A 13,764-nucleotide genomic window follows, 5' to 3' on the forward strand; every position below is an offset into this window, starting at 1 on the left:
ATGGTAATTTGGGTAGGTGTGAATCCTTCCTTAAACGTATGATGGACTGGTGTCAATCATTTGGGTTATTGGCATGCGTGCGATATAACAGCTTACGTAAATTCGTTAAACAGAAATATTGACAGTAATCCTACAGTTCATGGTATGGGACTGATAGTAAAGAGCGACCGTCCCAACAGTTACCGACTTCTCGTATAGACAAACGCTAGGGGAACAATGTATGCATAAAAAGAATGCCTGTCTTGTTCTGGTTCCAAATATATGCTTTTTTTAAGTTTAAAGGTAATCAACGAAATTTAATAGCATATATAAATATTGTGTAATTTCAGAAAAGGGAAAATTGCCCTGAAAATGTGATCCGATTCAGATGAAAATTACAAGTCTATTTTTGATGGTGATAAAACTCTCTCATAAACAAATAAAAATAGAGGTTTCCTTCAAATTTCCTAATTGAAATCAGGATTAAATAGTTTTCATTCATAGGTTGTAGTCCGTACCTCGAGCCCAAGCAGTACAAAGTCTTCAGCGTCATCAAATAGTGATCCTGCCATGCGTGGACGTGATCGTTACTCCTGCCGGTTTTGTGGTAAAGTGTTTCCACGTTCGGCAAACCTTACAAGACACCTACGAACACACACAGGGGAACAGCCTTATAAATGTAAATACTGCGATAGGTCGTTTAGTATTTCGTCAAATCTACAAAGACATGTAAGGAACATACATAACAAGGAGAAACCATTTCGGTAAGTAGCCGTAACCATTGATAAATTGATTACAGACTAGATGGCACTCATGTTAAATATTTGTGCAACAATCAATTCAAACATCAGATTTTATTTTAGCTGCTTTTTCTATTTTAAGGGTATCAGAGGCCTCCATGAGGCAACATCAAACAACTAAAGTTTCAAGAAAAAGTCTGTAAATAGGAAATTTTTTTAAAGTGTTAGTAATTAGGAATATAGACTTAATCAACTAAGTATATACAGACTTATATTTGTTAGACTTACAGACTTATAGTTGTTAGGGAATATCTAACAACTAAATTTTCCAAAATTGTCAGTAATTATGAATATAGACTTCCTTCAATACTTTATAGCACGACTCCGTGAAAGTTTCAGCACCTATGGGCCTCACCTGGTAGGAACAAGGAGCAAGGAGCTTCAATAGGAAGAAGCACCTACGGAGAGTGGGGGAGCACGGGAGATCCCCCAATACAAATCAGACTTTTCACATTTTATTTTTGCTATAGTAATCGTATATCTTCTTGTTTTTGGTGCCACTCTCCCCTTACAAGACGAACTTACTCCTCACCTACATATGACTCCCCCTGGTTTAGATGTATATTACATAAAAAAAAACTAGTTTTTTTTAACTGAAAGTAAGGAGCGACATTAAAACTTAAAACGAACAGAAATTACTCCGTATATGAAATGGATTGTTCCCTCCGCAATCCCTCGCTCTTTACGCTAAAGCTTTTAATTGTTTTAAAAAGCAGAATTGTGACAAAGAGTCAAACTTTAGCGTAAAGAGCGAGGGATTGCGGAGGGAACAATCCATTTCATATACGGAGTAATTTCTGTTCGTTTTAAGTTTTAATGTCGCTCCTTACTTTCAGTTAAAAAAACTAGTTTTTTTTATGTAATTTCTGAACGTTTTTGAATTAATGCATGTTTGATTTTGACTCTCCACGCGTAAACTATTCAAATGAAATTTGTATATTAATTCCTTTTTTGGCTAAATGGCTTTCTCTTAGTTTTGATCATACGATTTTGAGAAATATGGGAGGGGAAGGAGGCCTAGTTGCCATGCAATTTTTCGGTTACATAAAAAGGCAACTATTAATTTTAATTTTAACGAATTTTTTGATTAGCAAAAAATATACGTAACATTAGAATTAACTTACGTAACAAACTTTTATGTTCTTTAATTATTATTATGTATATGAGGGGGTTTGTACCCTCGTTAATACCTCGTTCTTTACAGTAAATCGTAAGTTTTGTCCCAATTCTTTAAGAATGACCCTGAATCAGAAAGGCCGTAGAATAAATAGTTGAAATTACTAAAAATACTTTAGCATAAAGAGCGAGGTATTTATCTCCTCCTAAGTACCTTGCTCTTTATTCTAAAGTATTTTTAGAACCCCTCATATGCGTAATAATCTCAGTTCGTTTTAATTTTCAATGCTACTTCTTCCTTTCATTTGAAAAAACTTTTCATGTTTATTTTTCATTGTTTTCTTATAGTAATGCTAGAGAATCCTGCGCCCTCTTCATTGAATTTTTCTTCCTCCATGATAGATTCCTCCAAGGAAAGATCCTCCAACATAGCCCCCTCTCCTCAGCCCCACCCCCAAACAAGAAAAAATCCCCCTGAAAACGTCTGTACACTTCCCAATAACCATTACTATATGTAAACACTGGTCAAAGTTTGTAACTTGCAGCCCCTCCCCCAGGGATTGTGGGGGAATAAGTCATCCCCAAAGACATAGTTATTATGGTTTTCGACTATGCTGAACAAAATGGCTATCTCAAAATTTTTATCCGTTGACTTTGGGAAAAAAATGAGCGTGGGAGGGGGCCTAGATGCCCTCCAATTTTTTTGGTCACTTAAAAAGGGCACTAGAACTTTTCATTTCCGTTAGAATGAGCCCTCTTGCGACATTCTAGGACCACTTGGTCGATACGATGACCCCTGGGGAAAAGAAAAAAAAAAAAAAAAAAAAAAAAAAAAAAAATAAACACGCACCCGTGATTTGTCTTCTGGCAAAAAATACAAAATTCCACATTTTTGTAGATAGGAGCTTGAAACTTCTACAGTAGGGTTCTCTGATGCGCTGAATCTGATGGTGTCATTTTCGCTAAGATCCTACGACTTTTAGGGGGTGTTTCCCCCTATTTTCCTAAATAAGGCAAATTTTCTCAGGCTCGTAACTTTTGATGGGTAAGACTAAACTTGATGAAAGTTATATATTTAAAATCAGCATTAAAATGCGATTCTTTTGATGTAGCTATTGATATCAAAATTCAATTTTTTAGAGTTTTGGTTACTATTGAGCCGGGTCGCTCCTTACTACAGTTCGTTACCACGAACTGTTTGATTTGTGTACCATGTTGGAAAGTCTTTTTTAAGAGGGCTGGTTGTCAACGACTTTGGCTTTCAAAATTTCAATACACACTCAATGCATAATGAATGAAAACTTAAATTGTTGAATTAAACTTAAATTGAATTGAATTAATCATATTGAGTTAAACTTAAATTGAATTGAATGAAAACAAAATCAAGCACATTGAATGAAAACTTCAGTGGCGTTATATTTTATATCTTTCAACCCTGTCATTTCTAAAATGATAGTTTATCGGAATTCCATCTTTTCAAAACCTGAGTGGCTCTCTCGTAATTCTGTGTGAAATTGTAAGCCAGTAAAAACAACGATAATTTTCTGAGTCACAAGATTTCCTACAAGTGGTCACTGTGTTTCTCCGTGTTCTGGTTTTTCGTTGTCTACAATCGATAAAGAATTTTTTTCTTTCCAAAATTATATATAAAAAAACAATGGTCGATGCAAAAGGTTTTCGGTTTTTCTGTAGTTCTATCCGCCGTCACTGCCACGGAAAAAGGTCGGATGAGGTAGTTGCCAAACACACTGTTTTCTAAGCTATTTTCATAAGGATAATCAACAAGGCAGTGTAGAAAAGGAGGAACAAAGTGCCATTAAAAATACATGGCCCTGCTGATAAAGGTCGTATCTAAGGGGGGAGGGGATTAGAGGGTTTAAACCTTCCCCGAAAAGTATTTCCGAGACGTAAAAAATAACCAAAAGGCATATCAAATTTCATGTGTTTGAAATTTTACAAAGTTGTTTTGTACCCCCAGAAAAATACACCCCCCTTTCCGAACAAAAATCGTGGATACTGCCTTTATGCTGATCCTCCCTTTTATAGCGGGGTGGACCTATATACTCTGGGTCAAGGCTCAGGCCTCAGAGATCCGTTACCTCCAATAATCCTTCTTTGGAGAGCAGCTCCGAAAAAGTTTTTGTGCTATTTTTTTTTTGTCTACTTTAATTTTAACTATATGTAGTAGAATTCAAAACCGGAAAAAAGAAACTTCGAGATGAATAGAACTCCTTATATCAAACACAATAGCTCAAGGTCTTGATATCGGTGTCTAAATTTGTTATAAACACTTTGAGTCAAAAACCCTTTGTTTATTAGGCGACAAAATTGATTTGTCCATTGAGAATAGCCTAGAATACTTTTTTGCTGTTATCTTAGTATTATGAAAATGTTAGATACGATCTTTAGGCGTGTGGACGTTATGATAGCAATTATCGCGCCACCGTTCAAACGTGGGTGTTAAAATTCTGATAGCCCTGTAGCTACCTTCCAATTTTAAAGATGATGGCAACACTTGTACATCATTATTGTCATTTGCATGTGCTGACTTCACTTCAAGTTTTGTTAATTAAGACATACATACCTAATATCTCATCTGAAACTGACACTAATTTGCCACTGACAAATCAAGCTTGCCAAAATCATATATTGAAGATGCTAAGAAGCTTTAACACATCTTCTAATCAAAGGTTTAAGGGTACTCAGTCCTTATTTTAATATTACCATATAATAATAATAACGTTGTTTTCGTTCAAATATTATCTTACCTTGCATCTACCTGTGCCTCAAGAAGTGCCTACGGCATCAACAATGAGTTGCTAGTCTTGCTCTAGTTTTCGCGATATACTGCTGCCGCCAGCAAATCTTCTCACTCCGGTTGCAGGAACGTATAAAGAAAGCGGAGATCTGACTGATAAGTTGAATTTCATAGTTCGAGATTAAATTTTTTCTTTTTATATTCAGGATTAGACCCCGGTGTCGTGCTGGCGTATGCACCAAACGCGGCCGACGAGAAGCCCGGTCGACCGCCTCCGAAGTGTTGTAACGCCACCGTAACACCACCACAGGCCAAGGTAGTGGCGCTCCTTGGATTTAAAATTTTTAAAATCCAATTTTTAAATTTTTAAATCCAAATTTAAATTTGAGCCAATTCTTTGTTGCACCGACCGCAATATTGGAACTTTTCTTTTCTTAGGTGGTTAAGGATTTCGATTTTCCGCTTAGAAATCAACCGCGGTTTTCAATTAAACAAACAAGTGCGCCCACAAATAGTTTGAAAATTTAATTGTGGGGGTTTATCCAGCCCTAATTGCTGCAACGCATCCATCTAATAGACAATTGTCAATCCTGAATCAGGATTTTTCTGAAACATGCATTTTAAAAGGCCAGAATTCGACCTATGATTCGGCTTTTTAATTGTAGGCTCAGGCAAATTTCATACAAACAGAGATTATTCCTCACAGGAAAGGGATAATCACCACAATTTCAGCTTTAAATACTAACGAAGACCATTCTGCTGTACACAAAAGAAGAACAAAAACAAAACAAAACAAATATAAAACAAAACAAAACAAAATAAAAACAAAACAAAAACAAACAAAACAAAATAAAACAAAAGAAGATAACGAAATTATCGTAGAAATTACGAAAATTGAGATTCTCATTTCTAAATATCGACAAATATAGTTGTGTAGTTTTTGGTATTACAACACAGATTACAAAACAGAAAAAAAGAATCACGAAACTGGAAAAAAAATATTAGAAAACATCATATTAAAAAACAAAATGTGGTTAGAAAAAAATTGCAGAAAATAAAATAAAAGCAAATACCACCAAACAGCATACCAAAGCATGGATTTCCTTTCCTTTGTTCTATTTGTGAATCTAATGTTTGAATTACAATTTTTGGTTCTTATAGAAGAAAAGCTTTGCCAAATTTACCCAATGACGAGAATGTGGTTGAAAAACAACAGCAGAAAACAAGTCAAAAGCATATGCCACCAAACAACATACCAAGCTGTGGCTTTCTTTTCCTTTTCTATTTGTGACTCTAACCTTTAATGACAATTTTTTATTCGCATAGAAGAAAATCATTGTCTAGTTTAACCAATGATGAAAATGTGGTTAAAAAAGCAGAAAAAATAAGCCAAAAGTATAAGCCCCCAAACAGCATACCAAGCTGTGGCTTTCCTTTCCTTTTCTGTTTGTGAGTCTAATGTTTGAACTAATAAAAAAAACTAGTTTTTTATTAACTGAAAGTAAGGAACGACATTAAAATTAAAAACGATCAGAAATTACTCCGTGTATGAAAGGGGCTGTTCCCGTCTCAACGCCCTGCTCTATACGCTAAAGTTTGCCTCTTTCTCTCAATCCTACTTTATTAAACAGTAAAAAACTTTAGCGTAAAGAGCAGGGCGTTGAGAAGGGAATAGACCCTTTCGTACACGGAGTAATTTCTGTTCGTTTTAAGTTTTAATGTCGCTCCTTACTTTCAGTTAAAAAAACTAGTTTTTTTATTTAATTTCTGAACATTTTTGAATTAATGCATGTTTCCATCAGAACAATTAGTTTTTAAATTAATTAATTGAAGAAAAAACAACTTAACAAATGATTGAACGTAATGCAATAATGACGTTAGATGATCTTACAAATTTGGTTAAAATTCCACTTTTGGAATATTCTGAACAAAAATCTTTCAGCCTAAACGCAATCTTTTAAATCGCTGAATGTGATGACTTTGAGGCGACATTAGACACTTTAAAATTCAGACAAGTGATGCATATTAATATGGTTATACTTTTTTTTGCTCATTACACACTTAGCCATAGAGAATTCCAAGAGGTACTGCTATGAAAAAGTGGTAATGTCTGCTAGATATTGACACGACATCTGGCAAGTGTATATGATCAAGATGCTATCCACAGATCGATGTTTGGAGCATGGTTTTTATAAATTAGAAATCACTAAAGATCTTAGCTTATAGACGTCAACTTCACGCAAATTTGCGGCTAGAGTCTTCCAGGAAGTGTTTCTTCAGGGACCGATTCCTCACAATAACCTTGAAATGAACACTTGTTTTGGCTTATTAAAATCTGACCGTGCCAGAAATTTCTTTGGTACTAGTATGAAATACCCCCTACCTATTATTCTTAATCTAAGTAGAACCTAGGTATAACCAGTTTTGTTGTCAATGTTTTTTTTTTACAAACAATTTGAGCTATATATTTGCACATTAGGGTGGGGGGAGGGTTTAAAGTACCTCTGTAGTTTCCGTAATTTGGTTAATAAAGTATTATATTTTATCATACTTTTTTATATTTCATTTAGATTGAGCGTCAGAGAAACAGACCCGCTATATTTTACTCCCACCCCCACCTCCTAATGTGCAAATGTATAGCCCAAATTTATTTCTAAAGTATTATATTTGAATCTTACTTTGGTATATTTCATTAGGATTGAGCGTCAGAGAAACATATATGAAAATTGTTAGGTAGGGGGTGTTTCATAAAAGTACCATTTCTTCTATGTGTATTAAACATAGAAAACAAGCGAGTATGAAAGAGGCCCGGTTTTAGAACCTACCCACGGCGTGAAATGTTTACCCTTACTGCTTTACGATTGTATCCTACATATGCTTAAGTAGGCTACTCACTTTCTCAAACTTAACCTCCTTCCCCACGTTGATCCCCTCAGTGTACATCCTTGCATATATACCTGACAACCAAAATGTTTTATAAACAGGTTTGTAGAGAGATGTCACATAGGGAATAGAAAGTTACAAATTACTTTTTCTTTACCTTGACATATTGATAGGCTAAAATTGCTTTTCAATACCATTTATCTAGATATTTAGAACTAAATGTATTCCCAACAAAATCGGAAAACGTCTCCCAGGGTGCAAAAAAAAAGCTGCAGTCCTACTTATGATTTTAGAAAGCACAATAATACTATAGACATTATTTGAGCAATCGATGCGGTAATTGTCCAGGTAAAGTAATAGTCCTTAGACCTGCCAACGCCTAAGAGTCCCTAGACCAGCCTTAGACCTAGACCTAGTCCTTAGACCTTAGTCCTTAGACCTAGCAGAGTCCTTAGGACCAGCCAACCTGTGCTACCGAATTCTTTTTTTTTGCTTTTTTTCTATTTACTTCTTATGCTTTCTATGTAATTTGCCTTGTGTGTCTTTAACCATAGTCATCCAAAAACTAATCTCAAAAACTTCCTCCTTCATACGTGATCAAGCATTTTTAGTTAGCATGTTTATTTTCATGGTTAAACGTGGCAACACTGGCAAAAAGAAGATACTGCCCTAAGAACTTTATAGCTTCGAAACAAGCAAAAGAAGTTCAACAGACATAATCTGGGGGAGAAAACTTGGGCAAATGTCTCGAATCCCAATGTCTTTACTTGACGTTTCTGATGATCTAATTAAGTTTGAACTAAAAAGATCTGCCATTTTCGTGAATTTTCTAGTCTTGACAACCGCTGAAGACAAGGACGGACCGGGGGAGGTTCTTGGGGCCTGGTCTCTAAAGATGCTGTATTTTCCCTCTCTTTTTAGGTACTTCTTATTCAAATTATAAAATAATTAATTTTATTGCTATCCCTCCCCCCAGAAAAAATTCTCCGAACGTCAATAAAAAAATTCCTTGGTGAAATAGTCAATATTTCTTTCCGTTTTGGATCGGAATTCCGCGATATAGGGGAAGAAATGGGTATCCCCAAGAAACACTTAGCCTAATCTTTGCAGTTTAGGAGTAGCCGTACATTAGTAAAAAAAATTGGTGGTTTCGAGAATTGCAGCCCTAAGTTTCGGAAGTCTGGTGCCGTTATCATTAAAGAAAGGTGGCTTGGAAAGCATACCCTTACATCAACCGATATATATCTCAACCGAATTTTCTTTTATTACCCCTTTAAGCGCATATTTTGCAAAAATGCGAAATCAAATCCTTTTATCTGAAAATATATTCGCAGATATTATCTAATTGCTACCACTATCATCTTTTTTTGCTGAAAATGGATTAAAGCTTTGATTAGTTCATTTAGTCACTTAGAAAACGGGCTAGGGTCAAAATATTTGTAAGGCTCGTAAAAACGTAATGAAAACGCATATAAAAAATCTTGATGCATATTTTTAATCGTTTGTTTAAAACACCCCTCCAACCCCCCCCCCCCCCACGAACAAAGTTCCTAGAAATACCTTTAAAAAGGGTATTAATTTAATGCTCTTAGCAGATCCAGAGATGTTTCAGATGCACGCATTTGAAAACCTGGATGCACATATTGTCTTTTCATTCATTTTAAAACCCCCCTGAGCATTTTTTTTTTTGACTTTTTATTTAATACCCTTAGCCGATCCTGAGATAATACGGGTACGTCATTTTGGCAGTCTGGTTGCGCGTAGTGTTTTTGTCATTTGTTTTTTTTTTTTTTTTTTTGTTTTTTTTTCGACATTCTCCTCAACGTTATAAAACAATTCACTACTATAAAACAATTTAAAAAAATTGTCAATTTATTAAATTATTATAATCAAATGACTGATGTGCTATTATTTTAATTATTAATTATTATTTATTGATTGTCATTTTATTACAATTATATTTTTTTTAAATTAATTTTATTAAATTAGTAATTAAATTAGTTAGTAATTTAATTTAATTTAAATTAGTATTTTCATCAAATGACTGATGTGCTATTATTTTAATTATTAATTATTATTTATTGATTGTCATTTTATTACAATTATATTTTTGTTAAATTAATTTTATTAAATTAGTCGAATTTTAAATTTTCAAATTTCATTAGGCTATCATTAATATTATTATGATTATATGTTAACTTTGAAATAAACATGAAGTTAAATCCTTTTTTTCTTCTTCTTCCTAAAACATTTGCGCAGATACTATCTAATTGCTCCAAGTGTCATCTTTTTTCGCTCACCCAAAAATGGATTGAAGCTCTGAATAGTTCATTTAGTCACTCAAAAATAAAAAAAGGCCTTATCATTAAAATCTAAGTATGCATTCTTTGCCAACGTTCCTGACCTCTATGTAATTTTGCTAAGAAGTGTTAAATGAGGCGGTTAAAAATTTCAAACAATTTCAGAATAGCCTATTCTTATCGTAACCCTTATACTTTAGAAACGCAAATAAGCGTTGCCCTCTAATATAACCCATGTAATAAAAATTGCATGTCAGTATTTGGGTTACGACCTGGAGGTTTTAAAGAGGTTTTGTGGTTTTAAAAGTCTTACAAATTTAGCAAAAGGAACACCGTGTCTTACCATTTGTTAAACAATGTAATTTTGTGATTAGTTTTTTTCTCTTGAAATCAGCGTTGTTATTTCGTGTTTTAGATGATTTGCTTATGACTCCTTAAAATCAATCTACATTGTATTAATGTACTACAGTATCGAAGATATTAAAATACAAACCTAACCCATCAACCACGACTCTCTAAGATTTTCACTTTTTATCCCGTCAAAAATTATGAAGTTTTTAAGTCAGTATGACGTGTTTGTCGGTATTTCCACAGAACCGTAAAAAAGTAGCTAGTTAAATTTGATAACATTTTCGTCCGTGAAATTCAAACAGTGACAGTCTGTTGATTCCCTTTTGCCCCTAGATTTTTAAGAGTACCATTTTCGGTATTTTTATTGAAATATCTTTTTACATTTTAAATAAAAAACTAAAAATGCAACAAAATCGCTTCTCTAGATTTCAAAGTGCCTTTTGTCTCATCCCTGCATTTTCGTGAATTGGCAGCCCGTGAACACTGTATTCCTAGAGTAATGTAGTGAAACAATTTCAGATACTAAACTGCCTCTTTTTTTAATCAAAATTAAATGAAGACATAATAACGGATAAAACTTTTCATCAAAATTGTGATTGTTACACATTTACAATCTGGGATATTACAAATAGGATATACATTTCTGGAGGGGGGTTACACTGAATAACGTTTTTATGTCTATAATTCCCTTTACAAGCAACGAAAGTCTCCTAGTGCTGCATGAAAAAACTGATAACCATGAGAAAAACAGAATGGATGTACAGCTTATACGTCCACACAAATTTTCTAAATTGTGAGAAAATATGTACATATTTTGCTTAAATTCACTTTATTCTATTCTCAGCAGACATTGCGTACATCATGCTGATGCAGAAATGAATATGGAATGAAATGAAATGAAATGAATATTGTAGAAGTAGCGTTGGCGGTGTGTGAAATGTGACTACTTTCAGCAATAATTCCTAGTAGATTTATAACAGTTCTTTTTGTGGAGCTGTTAAAATAAATATTTAAAAAAGTGAAAATAGCGAGAGGTCATCGCGGTATTGTACAGTGAGGCGGTTCAGAAATTGGATCCAAAACGCAAGGAATAGGACGTTATCAGCTTCGATGGGAAATAAGAGACTCGAAGTTTTAATTGAATACTGGAAATAAAAATTAAAACAATGAAATGATTCCTGGAGCAGATCCTCCTCGATTAAGTTCCATGACCAAACTACAACCGATTTGTCCTATTAAGTTATAGTGCAATCATTATAAAAAGCGCTAAGCCTTATTTTCTATTTCAATGATTTCTTTTTCATCCACGACATTATTTCTACTGTATATCTACTTTCCTATTCTTCAATTATTCCATTTCTGTCCTATTCGTAGATGTAGAGGGTGTATTTCCACTTTTGAAAGTTTTCAAACAAAAGAATCTAATCTTGAACTGATAGATTTTGGGAAGTAAAACAAAACAAAATGACCTGAGAAAATGTGGCAAAACAGGACGCATAGAACACTTTTCAAAATTTGACATTAATTAGCCTCAAGATTTTACTTGATGAGGTTTCAAAGGCAGTATGTTTGGAAAAATATTAATGTTGAACATATTATGTAGCGTAATGGACCGCTATTTTTCTCGATTTCCTTAAGTTGAAAATGAGCGTGGATTAATTAAAAAAAAATGTCTGCTCAAAATAAACAGCAAATTCGACACTTAAAACGAGCAACACTTTTAAAGCTACTCAATAAATTATAGTATTTTTTTCCGAACTAATGAGGGGCTGCCCCTCCCCTCAATGATGCCACAACTGTTCAGGTTGGGGGACTGTAAATTTCTTGTTTTGAGTTTCCAACAATGGTGATTCCAATGGTGTCACTTTCATATCGATCCACCGTTATTTTTGAGGGGTTTCAAGCTCTATTTCAAAATTCCTAAAAGTTTGTTTTCGCTAAAAAAAAATTTATATTTAAGATAAACCTATGTAATAGTTATGACTCCTAATCGCCTAAATGAAAACTTTTGGTCACAATGCAGTTCTTTTTGAATTGCGTTCTTAAGGTTTTGGTTGCAGTTCGCTCTTTACTTGATTGCCACTATGGCTGCAACCAATGGCCAGTTGCAGCCAAGTTTTGTATACCACACATGAACAAGAAACTGTTCAGACATTGGCGCCTTGACAAAGACATGTCAAGACTTGTAAGTCTAATTACGTAAATAATTTAATAAGTAATTAAATAAGTCCAATTAAATTCAATTAAGCAAGTCTAATAACTAAGTCAAAAAGTCTACTAATTTGAAGCAGAAGTCTAGTCAGACACGTATGTAGTCACCGCTTCACCAAGGGTGCTTATAATAAAGTGACAACACTGGCCCTTAAGCCTAAAAAGGATATTTGGAAGAGCCTGTCTCCATGAGCTTTTGGAATCGTCAGGAGCCAAAAACAGATCTTTTGTTGATGTTAGTGGTTTTGTATTTGTTGATACTTGGGGAAATTACAGGCGTTTGAACTGACAACGCTGTTAGAAAAACCATAAGCTCAGATTTTTCCCTTAATAAAAAGCCTGTGAATGAGATATATTGGTAAGTGCTTCAATTCACAAAATTTTATGGGAGGGGGGATTGGAAGAACTTGTCGTTTTTAATTTTTTCCATGAAAATACAAAAAAAAGGCATTTTGAATGAAAACACCCCAAAAAAGGTATCTTTAGAAATTTAGGACCAGTGCAAAGAATTCTAGGAGACACATGCCCCCCCAATGGATACCACTGTGTATTGGCTGATCTGGATGTTCCGTAGGAGCTAAGAGTTTATGTAAATTCACTTCTTGGTTTGCATACGTTTGAATTTACTGGGGGAGGAGGGGTTACCCTGAAGGCAAAAATAGGTGAATTTTTGAAAAGTACGGTTTAATACGGAAAAAATCATAATAACTTGGACAGTAAACGCCAAGGATAAAAGTCTTCTTCTGTGCTTACACGTTGTCAGGGTCGCTGGACGAAGTTCTGGAAAATAGCTTTCTCTTATCATCCGCTACAAAGTTTATAGCATTTCATGTAGCAGGAGTGGAAAAGGTATTTTTTAGTGAAAATACACCAAAAAATTATTTTTATATCAAGAGCTGGGGCGAAAATTCACGGGGTACTTAGCCCTCTGCCCCCCCCCCATTATGCTCTATTGAAGTTGACAATCAATGCAAAGTCACTTCTTGTTTTCTATTTTAGCTTGCACAGTAGGTAGAACGTGTCGCGCCCCATGCTGTTGCTTTTTTATATACATAAGTCGCAATATGTTTTTCTTATTGTTTATCAAGACAGGAACATTTATCTTCCGCCAATTTTTTTCTCTGTCCACATTTATCTAGCAGGATGACTTTGATAAGTAGGGTCTCTGAAGCGTCTCTAAAATAGAGAAAGCGTGCCACTCGTTCACAACTAGTGGCCCGCCCAAGATTTAAATCCAGTGGGGGTTTCTGGACTGTAAACTGACTATAATAAAAGTCTTTTAATATTAAGCTGTAACTGGAATAACAGGTCTCGTGGCCTTGAATAAAGACACTAATGATTGACACTGGAATAGAAGATTATCACC

At 34.5% G+C, this 13,764-nt stretch overlaps 1 protein-coding gene across 4 annotated transcripts in view; it reads left to right on the plus strand.

Annotated features, from left to right (window-relative positions):
- LOC136039167 (MDS1 and EVI1 complex locus protein EVI1-A-like) overlaps nucleotides 1–13,764 on the plus strand; it is a 137,195-nt gene that overhangs the window by 115,447 nt on the left and 7,984 nt on the right. For all 4 annotated transcript variants that reach the window (XM_065722681.1, XM_065722677.1, XM_065722678.1 and 1 more), the window contains exon 3: nucleotides 484–743. In XM_065722681.1, coding sequence (XP_065578753.1) covers nucleotides 484–743 — 260 coding nt within the window. The remainder of the gene's footprint in view (nucleotides 1–483; nucleotides 744–13,764) is intronic.

Source organism: Artemia franciscana, chromosome 19 (assembly GCF_032884065.1).
Source record: "Artemia franciscana chromosome 19, ASM3288406v1, whole genome shotgun sequence".
Classification (NCBI taxonomy): domain Eukaryota; kingdom Metazoa; phylum Arthropoda; class Branchiopoda; order Anostraca; family Artemiidae; genus Artemia; species Artemia franciscana.